The sequence below is a fragment of the Panthera tigris genome, chromosome D3 (genome assembly GCF_018350195.1).
Source record: "Panthera tigris isolate Pti1 chromosome D3, P.tigris_Pti1_mat1.1, whole genome shotgun sequence".
NCBI lineage: Eukaryota > Metazoa > Chordata > Mammalia > Carnivora > Felidae > Panthera > Panthera tigris.
The window spans coordinates 56,961,586-56,986,586 of record NC_056671.1 but is presented as its reverse complement, the minus strand read 5'-3'; the positions used below and the strand labels follow the sequence as shown (position 1 = coordinate 56,986,586).

The 25,001-nt window shown below is 35.7% G+C and overlaps 1 protein-coding gene across 7 annotated transcripts in view; it reads left to right on the top strand.

The window, feature by feature from the left end:
- RPRD1A (regulation of nuclear pre-mRNA domain containing 1A) overlaps nt 1–25,001 on the top strand; it is a 69,732-nt gene that overhangs the window by 16,947 nt on the left and 27,784 nt on the right. For 6 of the 7 annotated variants that reach the window (XR_006209699.1, XR_006209698.1, XR_006209697.1 and 3 more), the window contains exons 2-6: nt 6,803–6,932; nt 9,895–10,001; nt 10,082–10,179; nt 13,127–13,253; nt 13,361–13,536. Coding sequence is in view for 3 of the 7 variants with exons in the window: in XM_007090735.3 (XP_007090797.1) it covers nt 6,803–6,932; nt 9,895–10,001; nt 10,082–10,179; nt 13,127–13,253; nt 13,361–13,536 (638 nt within the window). In the remaining 4 variants the exon portion in view is untranslated. Of the gene's footprint in view, nt 1–6,802; nt 6,933–9,894; nt 10,002–10,081; nt 10,180–13,126; nt 13,254–13,360; nt 13,537–14,805; nt 16,838–25,001 lie in introns of those variants that run through there. The other variant, XM_015541379.2, reaches the window with a different exon arrangement.

The following is a 25,001-nucleotide window of genomic DNA, read 5'->3' as shown; positions in this document are numbered from 1 at the left end:
TAAAGGAGCAAAAAATTTTTAGTCTCCATCCTACTGTAGTGGCATAATGTGAACAAACCATATAGTGTGTATTCTAACAGAACTCTTCCATTTGACAGTGTCCTTTATAGTGGTCTGATGGTTCAGGATGAAGTTTGTTCTTTTTAAGATTTAAAAAATTCATTTGTTGCATATATCAAAATAAAAAAATTTAAAGTTACTTCAGGAACTTGAATTGATTTTAACCTATTAGACTGGGAAAGATGTCCATTTGTTTGGGTGTAGGTGGAGGTGTGCCTGTTTGTTTGTTTGTTTTTACCAAACATTGAAATAGGAGAGACCATTGATAAATACACCTACAGGACAAAGTCATATTGGTGGAGGAGCACTGAGTCAGCACTACCCAAAAGGCGTTTTCAGCATGTAGGTTCAAGTTAATTGTTTAATATACCAACACATGAGTTGTCGGTAACTCTTGACACACACGCCTCCCCAAATTACTTCTTGGTCTTCCCTCAAAGTAGGTCTGTCTGTTGTGTGTTTGTGTTTGTGTTTGTGTGAATATGTATAACTTAACACTACGTCTGAGATGTCTGTTTGAGATAATTTTGCATATCAGTATGTAAATATCTCATTTTTGAACAGTTGTAGGATATTGGATTATATGGATATAGCATGATTTATTTAGTTATCTTTTTCTTGTTGTTGTCATGAGTGTCCTTAATTATTTCTGTGTGCATTTATGAGAATATATCCATAGGGTAAATTCCTAGACATGAAATTTGCAGGGTCAGGGGATTGTGTGTTTACATTTTTCATCGATACTGCCAAATGATTTTTCTGAGAGGTTGCAGTAATTTATTTATTAACCACCAATGTCTGAAGTTGTCTAAAGGTGATAATCTTACTCATGCTTTTGCCAACTTTAGTGTCAGACTTCCATCTTGGTCATTTTAATAGGTGGAAAATGATGTTGGTTTTAATTGCTTAGTATTTGTGTTTCTTTGACCTTTCCATTCATACTAGCCCATTTTTCTGTAGGTTATTGATTTGTGAGAACTCTAGAATGGAGGGGGAGATAAAAATATTTGAATTCAATACATTGAAAATAAGCAAGATTAGCTAGATCTGTAAGAAAGTTTGTCTTTCATAATCTGAATTTGAAGTTGAGGTTTATGAGAGCAGTGTGATTTAATTATTTCCTTGTTCCCATCTTCTGTTATGTTGGGCAAGGTAAAGACCAGGAGCCAACTTAGTAGAACAGATAATTAAAGGCACAGGTCTAGGCCAAAAGTTATTTAGTAAATAGCTGAACAAATTTTGAATCGACTGCTGGGCTTGATTCCATAGATTGGTAGATGAGAGTGACAGTTGTTGCTTTCAATGGAACTTAGTTGTGTTGGGAAGCATTAGATTAAATAAAAATGATATCTTTGGGATTAAGTGTTCAAAGTAAAGTATGGGGTGCTCCGAGAGCATATCAGAGTTGCCTGACCTGTGTGTACTAGGTGGTCAAGGGAAACCAGAAGAACTTATTAACTGAGGTCTAAAGGATGGGTAGGAGTTGGGGAAGTTAGAGGAGGCATTGTATTGGGCATGAAGAGAGTAGTATAGATGGCAGAGACAGACATTTTTGGGCCTTTGGTTCATATTAAGGATTTAAAATATTATCTGGAGAATAATAGAAAATCTTTGAAGGATTTTAAAGCAAAGGGTGGGCTGCCAAAAATCTGAGGCACTGTGGCAATGGTGCAGGAATACGCTGGCTTTATCCACCTCGTTTTTCACCCACCTCAGCTGTTAAGCAGCCAGCTGCAGCTGGTCCTGTCTGGGACAGAATCCATTCAGGAATCACCTGTGGATTATACAGTTTCTGTGACAAAGAAAATTAGTTTCTGCCATATAACCAACTATTTATCTATATGAGCATGTCTTCTAGTCTGTAGTGATAATCAGTTTACCAGGGAAATAAATGAGGCTGTCCAACAGTCAGTAGTAAGTCTTTAATAGAATTTTATTTCAAGGTAATGGCTTTTCTTCTGATTTCTTTCTGTAAGACCTATAGTAATGCTCATTGGTGTGTGTGTGTGTGTGTGTGTGTGTGTGTGTGTGTGTGTGTGTATTCAGTTATTTTGTTTGTTTAGAGAGAATATGAGAGCAGGGGAGGGACAGACGGAGAGAGAATCTTAAGCAGGCTTCATGCTCAGTGTAATGCCCCACGTGATCCCACGAATGACTTGAGGCGAAGCCAAGTCTGATGCTCCACCCACTGAGTCACCAGACACCCATTTATTCAGTTTTTTTGCTGCTTCTCCCATTAATAGGGCTTCCTCTGTAAAGTGTTCTTGTGTTAATAGGTAACACAGTAAAATTTTAGCTATTTGTTGTATTTATTGGCATTATTATCTGTGATTTTAAATTTCAGTCCCTGTAAAAACATGGGTGATTAAATTATATTATAATATTCTGTATTATGTCAAAATGAATAGGTATATGGTTTGTACAGTGTAAGAAAATAAGTAATGTTGTTGGTTCCTGATTATGAATAAGTAAAACTGAATTCTGAACTGATTATGAATTAGTGAAACTAGGTGGAATTTATGTAGTACTTTGACTAATTAAGTTTGTTTCATATTGTTTATCTAATAGCCCAGACTCTTCTTTTTGAAGCCTTGTAGTTGATCTTTTTTTTAATTTGAATTATGTGAATTATGTAACTCTTTCTTACTTGTGTGACGAACTGAACTTGTATTGCCCTTTAGGGGATATGCTTAACATTTTAGGTAATATTATGTCCTCACATATTGGCCAGATTTTATTATTTTTATTTGTTTGTTTTGATGTACCTATTTACATACAAGGTCTGAGGAAAAGGGGCTATACTTAATACCCATAGTAGCTTAAAATTTACAGTTCAGACAGGTGAGATATAAGAAAATGGTTCTTCACAATATAAATATTGATCGGTCTTTAATTGCTTATACTTTATTGGTTCAAATATAGCAGTACAGACACATACAGATACACTGGGACATAATATTGTATTTAAGATTGTTTCCAGTGTTTGTGTGATACATCGTCGGAGAGAAGGAATAAAGAAAGAGAACTTACATTTTTAGTGATGTGACGTATCACGTACCAGTTTATATAGAGCTTACAAGCTCTTGATTGAATAGGAAAGGTTATTTTTGATCTGTGCCCAGCATGGGACACTATTTAAATTGAATGGAAGATTTGGAAAATAAGGAGCCCTGTGACAGTAGAAATAAAGGAAGTGACTAGATCAGACTTGGTTTTAAGCCTTATTGTCAACAGTTTTTCTTTAAGGAATTATGAAATGGTTTGTTGCTCTTTCTGTTAATTTTGTATGCCTTAATAAAAATTTATGGCCCTGTTATTTTCAAATTATCAAAATTCACTTGAAAGTCATTTTTGTAATTTTCTTCTGGAATTGCTTGTTTTGATTAGTTCCTTTAGTTTAATTTGCTCTACATAAAGGTACACCTAGCTTTAAATGAAAGTAAATTTTTTCACTGAAAACTTGGAAAAGAGTATACATTACAGCAGTTTCTAGGTATGTCTCATATTTTAGCCTGGATTCCACAAGGGAAACAAAATGAAAATAATGTCTTGATATTTGTACCCCATACCAAATCCACGCTCCTGGTATGGTTTGTTTTTGGAATACACTGGGAACTGCAGTTTGAAATCTTGTGAATTTTTGCTTTAATGTATATTGTAGTAACTTTTCTGCATTAATTTTAAGAGATGGTAGCCCATGGATTTAAAAAATACTGTCAAATACACATTTTTTAATTTGCATAGTAAAGTACCCATAACAGAAGTTACCATTTTAACCATTTCTAAGTGTTTGGTTTATTGGTATTAAGTACATTCACACTGTTATGAAACCATCATCATGATCCATTTCCAAAACTGGAACTTTTCATCTTACCAAGCTGGAACTCTATACCTATTAAACAGTAACTCTCTATGCCTTTCTTCCCCCAGCCCCTGGCAATAACCATTGTACTCTCTGTCTCTGAATTTAACTATTCTAGGTACTTCATATAGCGGGACCATATAGTATTTGTCTTTTTGTGACTGACTTGTTTCACTTAGCGTAATATCCTCTAGGTTCATTCATGTTGTAGCCTGTGTCAGGATGTCCTTTCTTCTTTCTTTCTTTTTCTTTTCTTTCTTTCTTTCTCTTTCTTTCTTTTTTCTTTCTCTTTCTTTCTTTCTTAAAAATTTTTTTTTAATGTTTATTTGTTTTTGACACAGAGACACAGCTTGAGCAGGGGAGGGACAGAGAGAGAGAGGGAGACACAGAATCTGAAGCAGGCTCCAGGCTCTGAGCTATCAGCACAGGGCCCAACGCGGGGCTTGAACTCGTGAACCGCGAGATCATGACCTGAAGTCGGCTGCTTAACTGACTGAGCCACCCAGGCGCCCCAGGATCCTTTCTTTTTAAGGCTGAATAATATTCCATTTGTATTGATGTACCACATTTTGTTCATTTATCTGTCCGTGGATACTTGGGTTGTTTCTACCTTTTGCTGTTGTGAATAATGCTGCTAACATTTTAAAATACTTTGATTGAGTTGCTCCTTGATCTTTTCCAAAGGTAACATTCTCTTTCATTTATAACATAGTCATGAGAGGCATAGTCCAGTTATTAAGAGGGAAGCTTGGGTGTTGGACTTTGGATTCAAATCCTGGCTGATCCCTTCCTGGATATTTCACTGTGGGCAATTAACCCTTTTGATGCCAATTTGTTAAACTGCCAAATGAAGGTAATAATGGTACCTCACATTCCTTGGATTAAATTAGGTATTAAATGTAAATTATACGTAAAGTGCCTAGGGTAGTGTGTAACACATAGTAAAAGTTTGCTGAATGTTACTGTTATTTAGGAAAAGGAGCCCATTGGTTCAGGTACCCATTCAAAGTACTGCAGATGCTCTCCCAATTGGGTAATAACACAAATTTGAATTTTTAAAATCATTTTGATGCTGAGAAGGCAAATACTTGGATTAAGTAATATTAACCTTTCCTTTGGGTAAGATTTTCTTTGGGCAGAGTTAGGTAAAAAAAAAAAAAAATAGGGTTGAATATTGGGAAAGTTGACATTATTGTCATCTTCATGGGAAAAGGTCCTAGTATCTTCACCAGTTACACTGTATAGTTTATCTAACCAGACAAGCCAAAAACAAATCAGAAGTTGGTCTTTGTTATTGCCATCTCTTTCATATCTCTATTCTATTCCAAGACTTTGAAAAACATGAAAAGTGTGGGGCCACATCTTTAGATAGGCAAACAAGATTCTGCAGCGGATAGCATAGGTTTGTAAAGTCTGGTCATCTCTAACTCAGTATTTTAGTTTCTTGTAAGATCGTGTTACTAGTTTCCCCTCAAGAAAGATGTGAACTCAGAAATGGCTTTTAATTCATTGAACACTTAAACTGAATACTCAAATCTAGAGGACCAAATATAGCCTGCCTGTTTTTGTCTTAAAACCAGTAAGTGGCCACATTAATGGTGCACTGGATTATCATTCCTGACCAGAAGTTTCCTCCATCATTGAATGTGGATGCCACAAAGTACAGTGTTTCTAAATATGATGGTACAACTTTGAATAATTTAGATTTAATTCTAATAAAATTATGTTATGAAAATAGTACAAAAGATTATGTTCAACTAACTAAATTTTACCCATTTGTAAGACTCTTATTTGAGTCATACTTAATAATAAGCCACTTAACCTTGTAACCAGTAAAAATGTATTCTGGCCCATAATTGTTGAAATCTTTTCTGTTCTTTTTAGAAGGATGACTACTCCCACAGAATATAGTGAGTAGGGACATATTTTTGTCAAGATGAATTCGGTTATTTAAGTTCATGTAATTCAAAGCAGGAGAAAATCTAAACTGCCCATTTGGTCTCTCTAACATTTAGTCCGTTAGCTTGGGAAATATTTATTTCATGAACAAAAAATCCATAATTATTGAAGTGATGTTTCTTTCAACCTATTTTACGTTTTGTACTCTTGTTTCACAGTAACTTAATGATCGACTGTAAAGTCAACGTGGGTATTAAAACATTCAAATTCAAGATTTAGGGTACCATTTTAATGGTACCAGTTGCTATCTTACTTTATTTTATTTTTTAAAAAATGTTTATTTATTCTTGAGGGAGAGGGAGACAGAGCATGAGCGGGGGAGGGTCAGAGAGAGGGACACACAGAATCTGAAGCAGGCCCCAGGCTCCAAACTGTCAGCACAGAGCCTGATGGAGGGCTTGAACCCACACATCATGAGATCATGACTTCTGAGCCAAAGTCAGATGCTTAACCAATGAGCCACCCAGGCGTCCCATCTTACTTTAAATAAGCTTTATTTCAGGTAGTGTTTAATAGTTTTAGCAAAATTTAGTACAGATAGAGTTACAGAGATGCAGTTTTACAGACATGAGGATTCAGTGTATAAAACTATTAATTTGGGAATTGTGATAAGACTAGGAATCAAGGGTAAGTATTTTGGGCAGTTTGGTAAAAGTGCAAGGAAGCAGATTAATTATTGATTTTCTCTGCCTCTTGAGTCCTCTTTTTTCCTCACATGATCCATCTCCAGAAATTATAGAAACCTAGTGAGGTAAAGAATTGTGACTTTGGTAGTAGAATGAGAAGCTAGAGTTGAATATATTACATAAAGGTTAGTAGCCATGTTGTAGTTCTCAAACTGCTTCATTCAGATATCGAGAATGTTTGTCTAACTTAAATGAGGATATTTTAAGTAGATTTTTAAATTTTTTTATTTTTCAGCCAAACCAAACAGGAAGCTTACTTTTCTCTACCTAGCCAATGATGTCATTCAGAACAGCAAAAGGAAGGGGCCGGAGTTTACAAAAGATTTTGCGCCAGTTATAGTGGAGGCTTTTAAACATGTTTCAAGGTATGATAATTGTTTTGGGTACTTGGTAATGTTTTAAATGCATAATATGTCCTTTTGTTAAAATTTACTGTAAGCCATTCAAACAAAAAACAGAGAATGTATTTCTTTGAAATTTTCATTTGAAAAGACTTAACTATAAATGGCATTTGTAAATGTGTTAAATACTTTCTGTAAAGGAAAATTTTTGAACTGTCACAAAGTGGTAGGCTTTTGGAGTACTTGAATTAACAATTTTCCTTTAAGAGACCAAAAAAAGCAACTGCCATTTTGGAATGGACTTCATTAAGAATGAATGAGTATTGAATTGAAAATTTGTGTGCTTATAAAGCTGTCTGTTTTCCAGGTATTATTTCTGGATAAACGTTGTACCCTTTACTTGCATATAATTTGAAAGTTTTTTTTAGTGTTTGGGTATATATGATAATACTTCAAAGTGTTTTGGAAGTACAGGAATTTATTTAGAATAATTATAAGCCTGTTGAAAAATTTTGCTACAGAAAAGTTCTAAGGGTAAAAGTTGGTGCTTTGGCTTATGCTCTTTTTAAATGCTTATTTCCAAACATATGCAAATATTTGGTAGATTTCTGGGTAAACATTATTGGGGTAGACTGTTAAATCAGTCTAAATTACAGAATTCAGTGGTAAGTGAAGATCTGTGTTGAATGATTTAAGGATGAAAATATGCTCACCACATGCCCAAAAACTTCAGTCATAGTGGATGCATTTTTTAAAAATTACAGTGTATGAAATACTACCATATGTTACTTTCTTAAATGAATATTATTTATCTTTCAATTTAGATACTATCTTACCATCTTTTCAGATGTTGCCATTTTTTAAGAGTTCAGTCCTAGTCCCTCTTCCTATGGTCATATTCTTCGCTTGACCTTTGGGTGATTTCATACACTGCATATATTTAGTTATTACACACCCTAATAACTCAATTAACTGTGAGATCAAGACCGGAGCCGAAGTTGGACGCTTAACTGACTGAGCCATCCAGGGGCCACTGGATGTGTTTTGTTTTAGACCTGTGTGTCTAATTGCCTAAGGAATTTCTAGTTGTATGCTTCCAGACATCTCCGATGGACTCTGTCTCATATTGAATTCACGTCACTGCACCCTGTCAGACTTGCTCCTCCTTCAGGTTTCACCCAGTGAATGGCAACTCTGTCTATCTGGATGCCCATACGAGAAACTAGGTGTCATCTTAAACTTTCTTTGATAGTGTAATTTATAGTGTATCACATTCTCCTTTCTCTTTCACTCCCCTTATCCATGTAGTATATATAGTTCCCACAGTTTAGATTTTTTCTATAATGTCATTTCTATATAATTTGCAAGAACCTCTAGTGTTGTTTAATCCATTTAGGAAACTAGCCACAGTTGCAGAGCTGATCATAACACTCCCTTGCCTTTGAGTTCTCAAAACTTGATCCCAGAGATCAAGTCTGAAGTCCTGAGCAGGACTTAAGGTGATGATGCTTCTTCATGGCCCTGTCTACATCTTCAGACACATGTCTCACGTTCCTTCCACACACACACACGCTTTATAGTCCACAGTTGAAGCTAACTGAACCTCTTTAAATTCTTTCTCCCTTAAGGCTTTTATATATGTTGCCTCTCCCAAGGAATTCAATAAAATATTTCTTGACCGCCTACTGTGTGCTAGCCCTGACGATACAGTAGTGAATAAGATAAAGTTCTGTCCTAGTGGAGCTTACATTTCAGTTGATGACCAAAGTAGTAACTAGGTGGACAGATGAATATATATTATGCCAGTAGATAAGTAATGTGAAGAAGCAAAGTAAGGAAGAACTAGAGAGTATGACAGTGCTCATGAGAACTTTATCTCATGAGATAAAGAGTGACTATTTTGGAGAGGTGGCATTTGAAGGAAAGGATAAAATGAGACACTTGAGCATCTAAAAGACAAGGATTCTAGGTAGAGGGAATACTTGGCAGAAACAATGAGACAGTTGTGTGCTGGGCATGTTTGAGCATCAGCAGGGAGAATTGTATGGCAGAAGGTATTAAGGGAATGTGGACTGAGAAGTAGCCAGAAAGCAGAACATATCTACCTTATGGTCTGGGATAAGGCTTTTTGGTTTTATTTTTGGTATGATTGATAGCTCTTAGCAGATTCAAGAGCATTATGATTTGATTTACAATAGTAGAGCATAGAGTGAAGAGTAAGAGCTGAGGACACCAATGAGAAGACTTTAAAAATCCAGACAAGAGGTAATAGCAGTTCAGTCTGCAGTGGTAGTGATGAAGGCAGTAGGACGTGGTTGGGAGTAGTCTGTTTGCCACTTCCTTGATGTTCCAGTCCTCAGATCTCAAATACCGCTTGCTCAGATACCTTTTCTAATCTCTCTTGAACTGGGCCAGATCTCTGCATGATGCTTCTCTTTAATACTTGGTTCTTTTTTGTGGCACTTGTAAATAACAGCTGCCATAAAGCTCCATTTGTGTCTCCAGTGTCAAAGATAGTGCCTTGATCAATAAATATTTGTTAAATAAATTTAAAAATCACCTATTTGAAATCTTCTTGGCCTCATAATCAGCCACCATTAGGTTAAGGGCATCTTCTCTATAAACACCTGTAGCTTGTACAAGCACTTTTTTTGGTAATTTTTTGTTTATTAAGATGTCTGGGAGCTCCTGGCTGGCTTAGTTGACAGAGCGTGTGACTATTGATCTCAGGGTTGTAAGTTTGAGCCCTATGTTGGGTGTAGAGATTACCTAAAAATAAAATCTTAAACAAAAATGTCTGTAAACTTTTAAAGGAAGCTGGGAGTATGTCTGTCTTGATCACTTCACTGAACTTCTGATCACATAGTCGTGCTCAGTAAAAATTTGGACTGCTTTTTCTCAGAGAGTGAATGTCTGACTGTATTTTAAATCACCATTGCCTTTTCAGTAACACTGTTAATTGTTAATATTTTTATTTTTTCTTTAGTGAAACTGATGAAAGTTGTAAGAAGCACCTTGGAAGGGTATTATCTATTTGGGAAGAAAGGTCTGTTTATGAGAATGATGTGTTAGAACAACTTAAGCAAGCTCTGTGTAAGTGTGTAATCTTTTATCGTGATCTCTCCATTAAAATGTTTCCTTTCATTAAAACTTTTGATGTTCTTTCAATTCAGATGGCGATAAGAAGCCTAGGAAGCGAACTTATGAACAGATAAAGGTGGATGAAAATGAAAACTGTTCCTCTCTGGGATCTCCAAGTGAACCACCACAGGTAGAAGTTTTTCTCTGTTAAGGGAGTTGTGTTACTATTACTTCATGTGGCCACTAAGCTTTATTAATTTTGAGGTTTTACTAATATAAATGGACTTTTATTATAATTCTGAGTGCAAGAAAGAAGCTTTGTGAATATCTCTTCTGATTAACAGATTGCTTATGTTTATTATAGTATGTTGTATGTTTTATATTAGGCAGTTATATTTTACATAGAAAGAGGTTATCTGATTGCTAAGTATGATTAGGTCTGGTGAGATATCTGTCACTTAAATAGTTTCCTTTTAAATAAATAAAACATTGTATGATAAGACCCTTTGTTGTATGATTTAAGTACACTGAGAATGCCATTCTTAGAGATATACAACTCCCCTTTACTGTATTTTTGCTTTTAAACATGTAAAAATGAGTGTTATAGCAGCAAGCATGTACTCATACAGTTCTATGTAACTATATAGAACCATATAGTTCCATGGTAAAATAAGACAGATTAGAGTTATTATCTTAATACCCCATGTCCTCCCAGGTTGGTACAGTATAGCATTCCTTAGCCATCAAATGATTCCAGAAAAACATTTTTAACTTTTAATTATGTGGGCATTGAGTGTTAAAGCTTCCTCCTTCTATGTTTCAAACATATAGGAGGGACAGATAAAATTTAAAAGGAGAAAATGAAGACATAGCCATACTCATAAAACAAGGTAAATATCTTTGTGGACTAGAAATGGTACAGAAGCACAATTCAATATGTGGGCCAGAGCCTGGTTTTTCTGAGCTTTGGTCAGGAAACAGACATGGATTTCCAGAAATAAGTATCCTGTAGGGTAATAAGAACTCACAGTGCTCCATGGGAGTTGGAGGACTGGACCTGAATTCACTGCATGCAACCAGAGGCTGGTTGAAACTCTTTCCCCAGTGAAAGGAGCTAGAAAGAAAGATAGAACCAATCACTGCCTAGAACTTTGTGTGTATATTCGTAGTAGTACTGGGGAGGCAGAAAGAATCTGACCAAGGTGCTCAGCTGGGACCTGAACCAAACTACCTGTTCACTCATTGATAGGAGGTACTGAAGCCCATATGATCACCAGGGACAAGAGCTTGAATAAAAAAGTAATAAGAACATAATGTTTTGAACAACCAAACCTTAAGGTGTATATTTTTTTCTATTTGGTAATAATTTAAGACAAAGCACTTTGTGCAACAAGCCCTTTTATGATTCCATGAACAGTATTTTATCTGAGTTTTAGATACAGAGTCTGATCCTTTTTTATTCTCCCTGATGACAGACTAACTCCAGTTGTACTTCTTAGGAGTATCTAGTACTTAAATAAAACACTGTTGCTTTTCATTTTATGATGACTATTTTCAGATTAGTTGTACTGCTTAATTTTTAGTGGTTCAGCTTTGTAGTTACCATTTTGTGTCATTCTTTATAAGAATGACTAAAATTTCTCTTCGTAGGATCCGCTTGAACTCATTTCATTCTCCTCTATTAGAAAGTTGTAGGCTAGTGTTGTTTTCAGACAACTGTGCTTTTTTGTCTGATCTTTGACCCAGCACTAGAAACTTAGAATTAACTCATGTGGGAATGTGAATGTGAGATGAAAGCATGCGTATCGGGACCATAAAGCCAGATGACTTTTCAGAACTTCAGAAAGCTTTAGAACTTTCTAGGACTGATTAAGAAATGACAATATAAAAGTTAATTGGGGCCCACGAGAAAAAAAGCTTCATGATAATCGTCATTGCTCTTAAGCTCACTTTCATTTGCAGGGGGAAGCTCACTTTCATTTGTAGGGGGGATGTATCTTATAACAAAATTATTTTGTAAAATATTAGAATTTTAAAAACATAGTAATGAATTAAAAGCATACATGGGATAGTATATTTATTAGGCGTCATTCATTGTTATCATGCTGGATCATCTACTGTGTGCTAGACCCCAGTAATAGCATTTTTTTTTTTTGGTCAGGGAATAGCTTAAAGAAAAATCAGTAACTATCTATCAGTGTCATCTCAATGTATTCACAGAATTGGTTATATCCTATATTTTTCAAGTGTGTGTATAATTTTCTACTGTTCCAGGAACTAGTCTTAGAGATTAAAAAAAAAAAAAAAAGGAGGTGGATGGGGATGGAAACCAGTAAAAATAAAATATTCATTTTTCTTTGGAGTAAATTTATAAATATTATGAATTGTGAAATTATCAGCAAAGACTTGCCGTTTCTTCCTAATTATATCTTATATGACAACAGTATAAGTAAATATTCTAATGATAAAATAATTTTTACATTGGTTAAGTGTTATATAAGTATTAGCCGTCAGATATATGGAATTTTGTGATCTCTTAATGATCTTATTAGCAAACTGTAGGATAGTTGAAGATAACCATATTTGAACATATTCCAAAACTACATTGCTTTTGTGCTTTAAGTACATCATTTAGAAATAGACTTTGTGAGACCCTTCTGTGTTGTAGTAGAACATGATTTGTATCCTCCTTCCCTCAATATCTAATATAGTATTAAAAATTCTCATGTATAATAATATAATGAATATGTCATATGTAAAACGTGTAACGTCTAGGTTGAAGTTATAGCCTGCTTTCCCTTCTACCACTGTATGTATTTGGCATATAAATCAACCATGTCACTTTCAGAGCCCAGTAATTATTTTTACACTGTCTCCATTGCTTGAGTATGACTTCTTCAAAGCTGAGGGCCATGTCTTATTTTAGTTTCCAATTTATATATTTCCAATGCCTAACATAGTATAGTTTCTTTTTCTTAATATACAAAAGAAATGGACTATCTTTAAAAGCAGTTTATACTTGAAACTTTAAACAAGTATATAGCCCGTAAGGATAAAGGAATATGAAATAAAATTGAGGTCTTTTGTGTTTGTTTAAGCTTCATTTATTTTGGTTCTAAAGTTGTGTAACTTTTTAGACTCTAGATCTTGTTAGAGCATTACAAGATCTAGAGAATGCAGCTTCAGGTGATGCAGCAGTTCATCAGAGGATAGCGTCTTTGCCTGTTGAAGTCCAAGAAGTATCCCTACTAGATAAAATAACAGGTAAGAAAAGAAATGTGATCTGGAACTTTTTGGAAGTCAGGGTGAGGGAACGGCATATGGCATTGTTTTTGTTGTGTAATAATTCTATTATTTTGTGCTTTTCTTAGATAAAGAATCTGGAGAAAGGCTTTCTAAAATGGTAGAGGATGCTTGTATGTTGCTGGCAGATTACAATGGCAGATTGGCGGCTGAAATAGATGATAGGAAGCAACTCACTCGAATGTTAGCAGATTTTCTTCGTTGTCAAAAGGAAGCCCTTGCAGAGAAAGAGCATAAATTGGAAGTGCGTAACCTTTTCCTTCTTTAGTGCTTATTTGCTTAATTTATTTTTTGGTAGGAATTTCAAAATATTTCTGTTCCTGTATATTTTGCATATTTTTAGACAGTGACCCAGGTAAGCTTCTCCTTGCAGGAAAGGGCTTCTTTCTACTTGAACCAAGTCAACCTAAGTAAACTTAGAAATGTGGAATTACAGAAACGGGCTGCTTTTTAAAATTATTGATGTGAAATCCCAGTAATAGTAATTCATCATAAGAGTTTAAACTCTTCAAGAACAAAACTAGTGGGAAAATAGCAGTTAGTATGAAGTCTGGTGTCATCTATAGTAAATTATGGTTGGATTTATTGAATTCCTGTTTAGAGTACATGCAGGCTTTTAGGTATACAGTTAAGAAATAAAAAGAGTTTTTCTGGCATAGAATTTGTTGTGGGTATGCTAGTCCCCTCTCCCAGTCCCTGAACAATTCATCAGTTTTGTTCACAAAGTCAGTCTTCAAGTTACTCTTTTGTTCCATCCCTGATTCTGATGCTTAACATATTGCCACCTCACTCCTGGCTCATACACACCCTTAGGTAGAAAGTCGCTCCTTTAAATTAAATGGTGATTGCTACAGTTGATGAATCTGGAGGTGCAGGGTGAAAAAAGAAACATTCTCATATTTTCTTTGAGCAGAGTAGCTGTTGTTGGTAGATGGGCCAGATTTGTTTTTGTTTTTGTTTTTTTTAAGAATCTTTTTTGACCAGTTCTTGTTTAAATTGTTTATTGCTGTAGCAATTTCCTATTGTAATTCGATGTAATAGAATTTCTAACTTGTCTGGATCCCTTTATTTAAACCGTTCTCTGTAAATTTGTAGGTCTGTTAGGATACTGCCTTTATTAAGTTGCTTTTAGTAGTGTTCTTGTTTTAGCAGTCTCTATGCCAAAGAGGATTGTCCCTTCTACTTGTGAGACCTGCTGTTTGATCAAGAGCTTTCCCACCCCAAATTCTCAGCTCTTCGTTTAGCATTACCCCTTTTCAGTGTGGAGCAAAGTTGTTGGCACCATGCTCCACCTTTAGAAAGGTTTCCCAATTGTACATAAAAAGGAAAAGGTAAACAGTTTTAAAAAGATACATGTGATACGTAACTTGCCAGTTTTGATCTTGTGATGCAACTTGTCTTAAACCTACTGTACTTGTTTTACTGTTAGCAGAATTAAGGGTAAGTAATGTGCAATTCTTGTCTTTAGTCTTTTGGTATGGTTTCTTTAACTTCTATTGAGCTTCTGTTGCAGGTATTGGACATGGGCGTATCTTCTAACGATGTCATCATCATTAGCATATTCTTCCTGCTAAAAATAAATATCAAACTCCAAAGCCTGTATCGTCTCATGTTTTTGAAGATTTAAGACTGAAACTTTGCTTTTCTACTGTATGCTTTTTCACTTAAGTTGGTTATTTATTACTGGTTACAAAAATAGAATTTATGTTTGAAATATAAGTGTAGGAATAGATCAGATGTCACCCTCCAGTTACCTCTTTTCCCAGTTCCTTTAAGCTAGATTGTGTAGTTGATAGTTCTGGTGATGAGGTTGATGATAACAGTAACAGTAACATTTACCATGTGTCAGGTGCTATTGTAAGCATGTCACATCTGTCAGCTCATGTAATCCTACATAGCAGGAAGATTTATCCCCACTTTACAGGTAAAGAAACTGAGGCACAGGGAAATTACATAACTTGCCCAAGGTCACAAAGAGATTGTAAATTGTTAAGAACCCAGGGACTCCGCCTCCAAAAGACACATTTGCTTCCAGGTTTTACTTAAAGAAATGTAAGATCAAAGCAAAAACTGAAACCCTATCCAGTTCTTTCTGCTTCCTCTCTCTTCAGAGGAATCTACTCTTCAGAGAAATCACTGTCTTAAAGTATTCTAGGAACGTTTTTGTTTTTCAGCGTGGATATTATCATAGTAAAAAGAGACGACCTAAATTATGCTAAACATGTTTTTACAAGTAAAAAAAAATTTAGATCTCTGATAAATCAGGAAGTCATTCCACAGAACCTCTGTAAATTATCATTTATAACTGATTTCTTTCTCAGAAGATTATGGAAATGATTTTAGATATTTAGACATTTTTTGTGTCAAGTAGGTGGCATCACTTTGAAGTTGAGACAGAGAGGTCAAGATTTATGCTTCCCATGTAAGCTGTGATGTCATCAAACAGTTTTCAGTTATCTGCATCTTTGAGCATCACCTGTCATTGACCAGGTATTGATGAGTCATTGGTTTTTCGTTTTTTGGTTTTTTTTTTTTTCTTTAAATGGAACAAAAATTTAAAGTATCAGTTCAGGGATTGTCTATTTCATGTTTTTTAAGGAGGTTGCTGTTAAAGCATTTGTAATGAATGAAAAGATGAAGTGGTTTTAAAAATTTTGGGTATTATGAATCATTTTTGGAACTTTAGCTGGTTATTAAGCAGATTACGGTCTAAATGGACTATTAATCTAATTTGTATTTATAAAATACATGTCATAGATTGTTGTAGAAATCATATTTCACCGTTTAGAAGTTAAAATTATTGCATTAACTTTTGTTCACCTAGCTTATTTTGGAAGGCATTCACGGATAGGAAACGTAAAGTGACATTTTGATTTTGATACTGTTGGAGAGGGAAAAATACAGAGATCAGAAATTCTTTCACATTCAGTAAGGTAATGTCTTTGATGCTCAATTTTGGATTCTTTTTCATGATGCAGTCAGTATAAGAAAACATGCTTTTATCAAATCCCTATCATGTCATTGTACACTGACAGTGTGCTAGGATTCCATAGAAAATTGTCTAGTTTATGGAGTAGTTTTACATAGAAAATTGTCTCTCACAATTCGATTGATGGCTCTTAAATTGTAGTTCTAAGGTTTGGAAGTCAGGATGGACTTCATAGAGGACTGTGTTTATCTTTTGCAGTCTTACATCAGTATATTCTTATTTAGCTCATTTTTAAAAATGAGGCATAATATTAGTTGTATGAATGTTGTTTATTTAAGTCTGTCCCTCTTCTCATGGTGTTAGATTGCAGCCACTGAGTTGCTTTTATTAGTTTTGTGCATTATATATAGTGCTGCAGAGAACATCCCATCCTGGTGATCAGGCCTGTATAGTTGTGCAGGTATATCTGTGGGATTGATTCTTAGAAGCAGAATAAAATAATCTGGGTCCAAGGGAATGTATGTTTAAGTGTTGACAGTATACTCAAGCCCACCAAAGCGTTCTGCCGTTTTAATTTTTTAAATTTTTTTGTGCTGCATCTATTTATGTATGTATGTATGTGTGAATATAGTTGATGCAGTGTTATATTAGTTTCAGGTGTAAAGGCTCTGCCTTTTTTTTTTTTTTTTTTTTTAATGTTTATTTCTGAGAGAAAGACAAGAGTGTGAGCAGGGGAGGGAGAGAGAGAGAGGGAGACACAGAATCCGGAGCAGGCTCCAGGCTCTGAGCTGAAGTCGGACACTTAACCAGCTGAGTTACCCAGGTGCCCCAGGTTCTGCCTTTTTAAACTCCGTATCGTAGGAGTACATCTTTTCCTGTGTAACCTAGCACTTACTATCGGTGATCTTTTAAATTTTTGCATATCTGATACTTTAAAAATTATTTTTTTGTTCACTCAGATTGGTCATCTTTTAAAAATATTTCTTGCCCGGCGCCTGGGTGGCTCAGTTGCTTGATTTCAGGGTCGTGAGTTTGGGTCCTGTGATGGGCATGAAGCAGTGTCAGGCATGAAGCCTACTTAAAAAAAAAAAAAATCTAGCCATTTTTTTCCATTTCAAATTTCCTATATCCTTTAACTACTTTTCTCTTTGGTTCTAAGTTTGTATGTTAATATTTGTCTTTGTTTTTGTAGATTTTGGGCTTTCTGGATATAGTTAAGGTGGTCTTCTTAATTCATTACTGTAAAAATACTTTGCTATTTTTCTTTGTTTTTTCCCCTAATATTTTTATCCATTAGGATTTTTTTTTGTTTATGATGTGACATAGAGATCTAATTGAAAGTGATAGTGAATGTCCCTTGTCATGTATTAATGATTAATCAATGACTCAGTCTGTCTCTTATTATGTTGTGAAGTGCCATTTCTGTTATACTTAATTCGTGTGTGTGTGTGTGTGTGTGTGTGTGTGTGTGTGTACACATGGGAATGTAGTTAGTCCCTTTTCTATTCTATTGGCCAATTTGTCTTACCCACCTTTACTTATGCAGATTTTTGTTTGTATTATTTTTGGTATTGTTTGTATCTACAATTTAAATAATGATTATTGTATACATGAATTTTTACTTTCTTCCCACTTTATACATATTTAATAGCTTTCATACTTGATATTTCTCATGCCATTTTGCTAAGTAGATGTTTCTTAATTTACTTGGCCTTTTACCTGTTTCTGAATGTACTGTTTACTCTTGTTATCCTTCCCCTCTATCTGCTAGATGGTATTTTCCTAGATTTTCAAAAGTATTTAATTTCATAAAACTTTATTTTCTCGGGCACCTGGATGGCTCAGTTGATCAATTGTCCAACTCTTGATTTTAGCTCAGGTCGTTATCTCAAGGTTTGTGGGATTGAGCCCCCCGATGCTTAACCTAATTTTCATTTTTTAAATGCTTAAGAAAAATTTTGTTTTACCTGAGGCATTTATTGTTTGTTTGTTTTTAATTTATTTATTGTGAGAGACAGCAACAGCGCAAGTGGGTGGAAGGGCTGAGAGAGGGAGAATCCCAAGAGGACTCTGCGTTGTCAGCACAGAGCCCAATGTGGGGCTCAGACTCATGTGAGATCGTGAGCTGAGCCAAAATCAAGAGTTGGACACTTAACCAATTGAGCCACCCAGCTGCCCTTTCCCTAAGATATTTAATGATTAGAAATTTCTAATATTAACTCTCTTACTATAGGAAATAATGTTTTAAATAGTACTGAAAATTTTAAATTAAAATTTTATTGCTGGAGGTGTTTACCTTCATTGTAGCAGCTTGAGCTGCTGGTTGTAACAGTCCAAAGGATGGAGAGGAATGGTGGCAGTGGCAGTGTTTGACAGCCTGATTGAAGTTGCTGAGTGGATTACAATGGGGACAAATTTCAATAGGGAAACAGAGCTTAATTAGAAAGTTTTATATTGTGGATAATGTAGGCCTGAACCTTACTTGGTGATAGCACTGAGAAAATAAAGGAGTGGGCGGGATGGGAACAATTGAATCATAATTTAACTGCGTCTGAGCATAGAGAGTAGAAGGAATCAGTGATAAATGAAATTTTGGAAACCATGGGGCAAATGAAACTGGCATTGACTAAAAGGATACTAAAATAAGGGACTAGTTTTGCTGAGGAGGATGATTTGGTTTTAGGCAGGTCAAATTTTTTTAACTTTTTCACTTTCATTTTTGTGCAGTGAGGTATATTATTTTTATTTTTTTCCCAGCTTTATTGAGATAACTGGCATATGAGTGAATTAAAGGGTTTTTTTTTTTTTTTGGCTTTCTTAAAAAATTGAAATATAGTTGACACCAGAGTTTTTCTAGTTGTAAAAGTAGTACATGTTCCTCATAGTTTAGAAACCATTCATAAGCACACACAGATGCCACCTAAAATCTCATTACCTCCTAAAGAACCATTGATAAGATTTGAGAGATGGAATCCCAGTGTATGCTATTTTATGTAGTCTTTTTTACACATTTACAGTAAACATTTTCTCATGATTATATTCTCATTATCTAAAATGAAGTATTTCCTTAACCAGCTATTTACTGTTTAGCGTTTGTTTTTTCCAGTTTCTTGTTATTAGAAAAACATGGTTTTGAATTGCACTTTAGGTAAATCCTTGCTTATTTTTGATAATTTTTTCTTTTTTTTAATGTTTGTTTATTTTTGAGAGACAGAGCACGGCTTGGGGAGGGGCAGAGAGAGAGAGGGAGATACAGAATCTAAGCAGGCTCCAGCTCTGAGCTGTCAGCACAGAGCCCGACGTGGGACTTGAGCCCACGAACCGTGAGATCATGACCTGAGCTGAAGTTGGACGCTTAACCGACTGAGCTACCCAGACACTGTGATCATTTTTTCATAAAGTCCTAGATGTAGGGGGAAAAAATGAAAGCAGTGAGGCAAAGGTAATTTTAATGCTCAGTCTTCTAGAATTTAAGAAAACAAAATGATATTCTGTCTGGTGACAAAGGGAGGTGGAAGTGGAGACGTCTCAACTGCATATTAATTGATATAAATTCATAATGACACAACGTGTGTGAAGACAGTTGATAATAAGTATCAGAAACCCTTATTTTTACATAATGATTTTTTCTGCTCTTTTCCTTTTATCAGGTCATTTAAATTGCATAATGCTCTCAGAGTAGCTAGTTGGTAGGGCAAATTCTGGGAGCCATTAAAGTGATGGTACATTTTTTGCTTTTGTATTTTAAAAAACCGTAGTTGGGGCACCGGGGTGGCTCAGTCGGTAAGCATCCAACTCTTTGGCTCGGGTCATGACCTCATGGTTCCTGAATTTGAGCTCCACTCTAACAATGTCTCCCCGTGTCTCTGCCCCTCCTACACTTTCTCTCTCTCTCAAAATAAATTTAAAAACTTAAAAAACATGTGGTAAAATACACGTAAAATTGACCATCTTAACTATTTAAAAACATTTTTTTAAGTTTTATTTTTTGAAAGAGAGTGTGTAGAGGGAGGGAGAGAAAGGATCTTAAGCAGGCCACCATGCCCACCAGGGAGCCTGATGGTGGAGCTTGATCTCATGATTGTGAGATCATGACCTGAGCTAAAATCAAGGGTCAAGGATGTTTAACCCACTGAGCCATCCAGGTGCTGTGACTGTCTTAACCATTTTTAAGTGTATGCTTCAGTAGTGTTAAATACATTCTCGTTGTTGGGCAGCGTATCTCCAGAATTCTTTTATCTTGCAAACTGAAACTCATACCCATTACGCAGCTCTTCATTCCCTACTGTCCCCAGCCCTGACAACCACCATTCTTTCTGTCTCTGAATTTGACTAGGTACCTAATATAAGTAGAATCATGCACTTTTTGTGATTGGCTTACTTCACTCAGCATAATGTACTCTAGGTTTATTGGTGTTGTAACGTGTGCCAGAACTTTCTTCCCTTTTAAGGCTGAAATACTCCATGGTATGTATATACCACATTTTGTTTTCCCATGTGTCTTTGGATACTTGGGTTGGTTCCACTTTATTGCTGTTGTGAATAATGCTGCTATGAACATGGGGTCTTAGCATGTATCTATTTTGAGTCCTTACTTTCAGGTCTTTTGGGTTTATACCCAGAAATGGTATTGCTGGATCATATGACAATTCTATTTTCAAATTTTTTGAGAAACTGATGTACCATAGCATACCATTCATAACAATTGCACCATTTTATGTTACTACCAAAAATGCACAGGGTTCTTATTTCCTCACATCCTTGACAGCACTTTTTATTTGGGTTTTTGTTGATAGTAGCCATCCTAATTGATTGGCTATTTGTTTATCATCTTGGAGAAATGTCTGTTCAAGTCCTTTGTCTATTTTTTAAATGGGCTGTTTGTTTCATCGTTGTTATAAAGGGATGATAGATAGATAGATAGATAGATAGATAGATAGATAGATAGATAGATATAGTCTAAAGTTGATACTTGTTATTAAAAAGAGTTTGGAGATAATTTAATGCACCAGTGCTGGAAATTATTCTAGAACATTTCCCAAAACACATTCTCTACTTGAATGTTTCTGATGTAAAGGGAACACACTGTTTTGAGAGCAGTCTTTTTCATTTTCTGGAAAACTGCTAGAACATATATACTTTTTTATCTTAACATTTTCACAAATGTATTTGCTCATATATATATATTTGTGTGTGTGTGTGTGTGTGTGTGTGTGTGTGTGTGTGTGTGTATACATACATACACATTTGTGCATTGGGGAAAATGGAAAATACCAAAAATCCAGAATGGAAGATAAAAACCAAAATCTGCTATTGATACTGAAAATGCATAATTTGAAATAATAGCCCCTTACTCTCTTCCCTTCCTTTTTATAGACCCAATTTTGTTTATAGGATCTTAGATCCTTTTATTGGTGTGTAAAGAATCCTATTTTTTTTGTGTTATTGCCATTCATGTATTATTTGTCATGAAAAAATTTACGTGAATAGCTATTTCTGTCAACTATGTCAAAATAAAGGACAGGATATAGCAGTCATGAAAAGTAACAAAAAGTCCTTGCATGTCTGAGAACAGCTTCCTTTTTTGCTCACCCATCACTGACTGCTTCACTGAATGTAGAATTCTTGGATCATGTCTTTTCTTTTTTTCTTTTGGCCTAGTTAATGTATTTTTGCTTTCTCTTGCACATTTAACACTTTGCCTACACATACATAGGATATTGGTCTTTTAATTTTGCCTGATGTTTGAGGGGTGCCTGGATGGCTCAGTTGGTTGGGTGTCCTGCTTTGGCTCAGGTCATGATCTCACAGTTCACGAGTTGGAGCCCCACATCAGGCTTTTGCTTCGGATTCTCTGTCTCCCTCTCTCTCTGCCTCCCTCTCTCTCTGCCTCCCCTCTTAAAAAATAAATCAACATTTAAAAAAGTAATTTTGTTTGATGTTGATGTTCCCTTTAATTGCAAAGATCTAAGTCGCCTTTTATTTTTGCTTCTGATTTTTTATGGTTTCTCCTTTTTTTTTAAGTTAAAAAAATTTTAATGTTTATTTTTGAGAGAGAGGGGATGGGGGATGGGCAGAGAGAGAGGGAGACACAGGATCCGAAGCAAACTCCAGGCTCTGAGCTGTCAGCACAGAGCCCGATACACGGCTTGAACCCATGAACTGTGAGATCATGACCTGAGCCAAAGTCAGACGCCAAAAAGACTGAGCCACCCAGGCACCCCTCTCTTTAACTTACGTGTATATTGAGTATTCTGAATCTTGACTTCATGTTTATCTTTTTTCATTTTTCCTCATGTCTATAATCTTCCTTTAGTTTCCCTAGAGTGTTTAAAAAATATATGTTTTAGGGTTTATTTTTGAGAGAGAGTTAAGAGTGGGGTAGGGTCAGAGAGAGAGGGATACACAGAATCTGAAGCAGGCTCTAGGCTCTGAGCTGTCAGCACACAGCCTGACACAGGCTCGAACTCAAACAGGGAGATCAGACCTGAGCCGAAGTTGGATGCAGGTGCCCCATCCCTTGTATTTTTTTTAAATGCTCATTTTTGAGAGCGAGAGCATGCGTGCAAACTGGGGAGGGGCAGAGAGAGAGAGGGACAAAGGATCTGAAGCTGCCTCTGCACAGAGAGCCCAGAGCCTTGTGCGGGACTCGAGCTCACAAATAGACAAATAGTTAAAGTCTGACACTTAACCAACTGTGCCCCTCAGATGCTCCAAACTTTTTTTTTTTTTTTTTTTTGACTAGAGTATGTGGGAGAGGGGCACAGGAAGAGAGAGAGAATCCTAAGCAGGCTCCACACTCAGTGCAGAGCCTCACATGGGGCTTGATCCCATGACCCCAGAATCACAACCTGAGCCAATGTAAAAACTGGGTACTCAACTGACTGAGCCACCCAGGTGCCTCTTCCCTTGAGTTTGTTGTTTTTGTTATATTCTTCCTTACAGCCTGCTTGTCTGATGTTGGGAGTGGAGATTGTTTTCTCACCTTTTTATGGGACTCTGTTGAAACAAAGGGATTTATTACAGCTTTTACTTGGACAACTCACAGATCCTCCCATTCTGGGACAAGTCAGAAGGAAATCAGTCAGAGGAGATGGTAGTGCCAGAGTTTTGTGAGTTTGACAAGTCAGCCCAGATCTGGCTGGAACCTTACCTCTGTTTTGCCAGCACACCAACCGCAGCATTCAGTACTGATTTGGTTATTGCAGTCCCTGGATCATCATGGTATTGGGAGTCCCAGCAGGCACAGGTTCCCTGTTGAAGTGACCCATAGGAGAATCAAGTATAAATGTTCCTAACAAGTTAGTTACACCTCGAAAAGCTTGATACAATCTGCAGCAGTGTTTGGACCTATTTAATGTAAATGTAAAATACTGTTTAATTAGACACTAAGTTTTATAAACCTTAATGTGGTTTTTTTTGTTTATCTTTTTTTTTTTTTTTTCTGCAATGAGTGCTTAAAGCTTTTGCTCTCCCTGGTTTTACATTACTTTTTCTAATCCATGGGTTTAGGAATTATGCAAGTAAATATGTGAAAGTGTATGTCTGATGAAAGCAATGGGCTCTGAGAAAGAATCTAAGCATCATTTCAGTAAACAACATGTAACTACAGTAAGACCTATAATGTGTCTTTATATTTCTTATTTTTAAAATAAAGAGTATTTAAGTAAGGTCCAGTAAATACAGTTTTTTACTACAGCATGAATAATTTATGGTATTTATTTCTGCTGTGTATAAGCTTTACTTCTAAGCTCTGAAGTATTTTTTTTTATGAGCTGTAATATTTTTGACAATGTAGCATCAGCATTTTTGATCATGTTAATTTTGGTACTACTTCATCACTTTATTTTTTTAAGTTTGTTAATTTTGAAAGGGGGGAGGGGCAGTGAGAGAGAGAGAGAGAGAGAGAGAGAGAATCCTAAGCAGGCTCTGTGCTGTTGGTGCGGAGTCTAACACAGGGTTCCATCCCACAAACCGTGAGGTCATGACCCAAGCTGAAATCAAAAGTTTGGGGATGCTTAACCGACTGAGCCACCTAGGCACCCCTAAACCTCTTTATTTTTTTAACATCAGCCATTCTTGGAAGTTGTTCATCAGATTCTTATAAAATTAATTTTTAAAATAATATATCTTTCTTATCTTAGTGTTTCATCCTATGGGATTTCTTAAAAACTTGACTTGTCATTTCTTATTTTGGCTTGCTTTTTAGATTTCTTAAGAATATATTTATTCTGAATTAAAGATTAAAATGTTTTTATGTGTTAAAGATATAAGGCCAGGACATAGGTCTGTGGTTAGAAGTTTTTCTTAGGTGACTTTGGCCTTAGAGCAGTGAACACTTCAGGAAGTACTTTAGCTTTGTGATGACGAGTGAAGACTCTCGATTATAGGAGTTTAAATTCTGGCTTCACCGCTTATTAGCTCACTGACATTCAGCAAAGCATTTGACCTCTTTGTACATCAATTTCCTCGTCTGTAAAATAGGGATAATACTTATACCTGCTTTATATGTTTATTATGTGATTTACATGAATTGGGTGCTTAAAACTGCCCAGCTTATAGTAACTACCTCAGAAGTTCCGGCCCAAACAAGAAAACGTGGAGGTTTTCTAGCCAGCCTGTGTCTTGTCTTACTGTATCTATAGTTCCTCTCAAAAAAGGAGATGTTTATATTGCTAGTTATATTCTTAGCATCTCAGGGATTGTGCCTGGATTCCTAAACTCTTAAACAATATGTTTAATCATTTTTTGAAATTCTGATTTATCTGTATCAAGGCCTA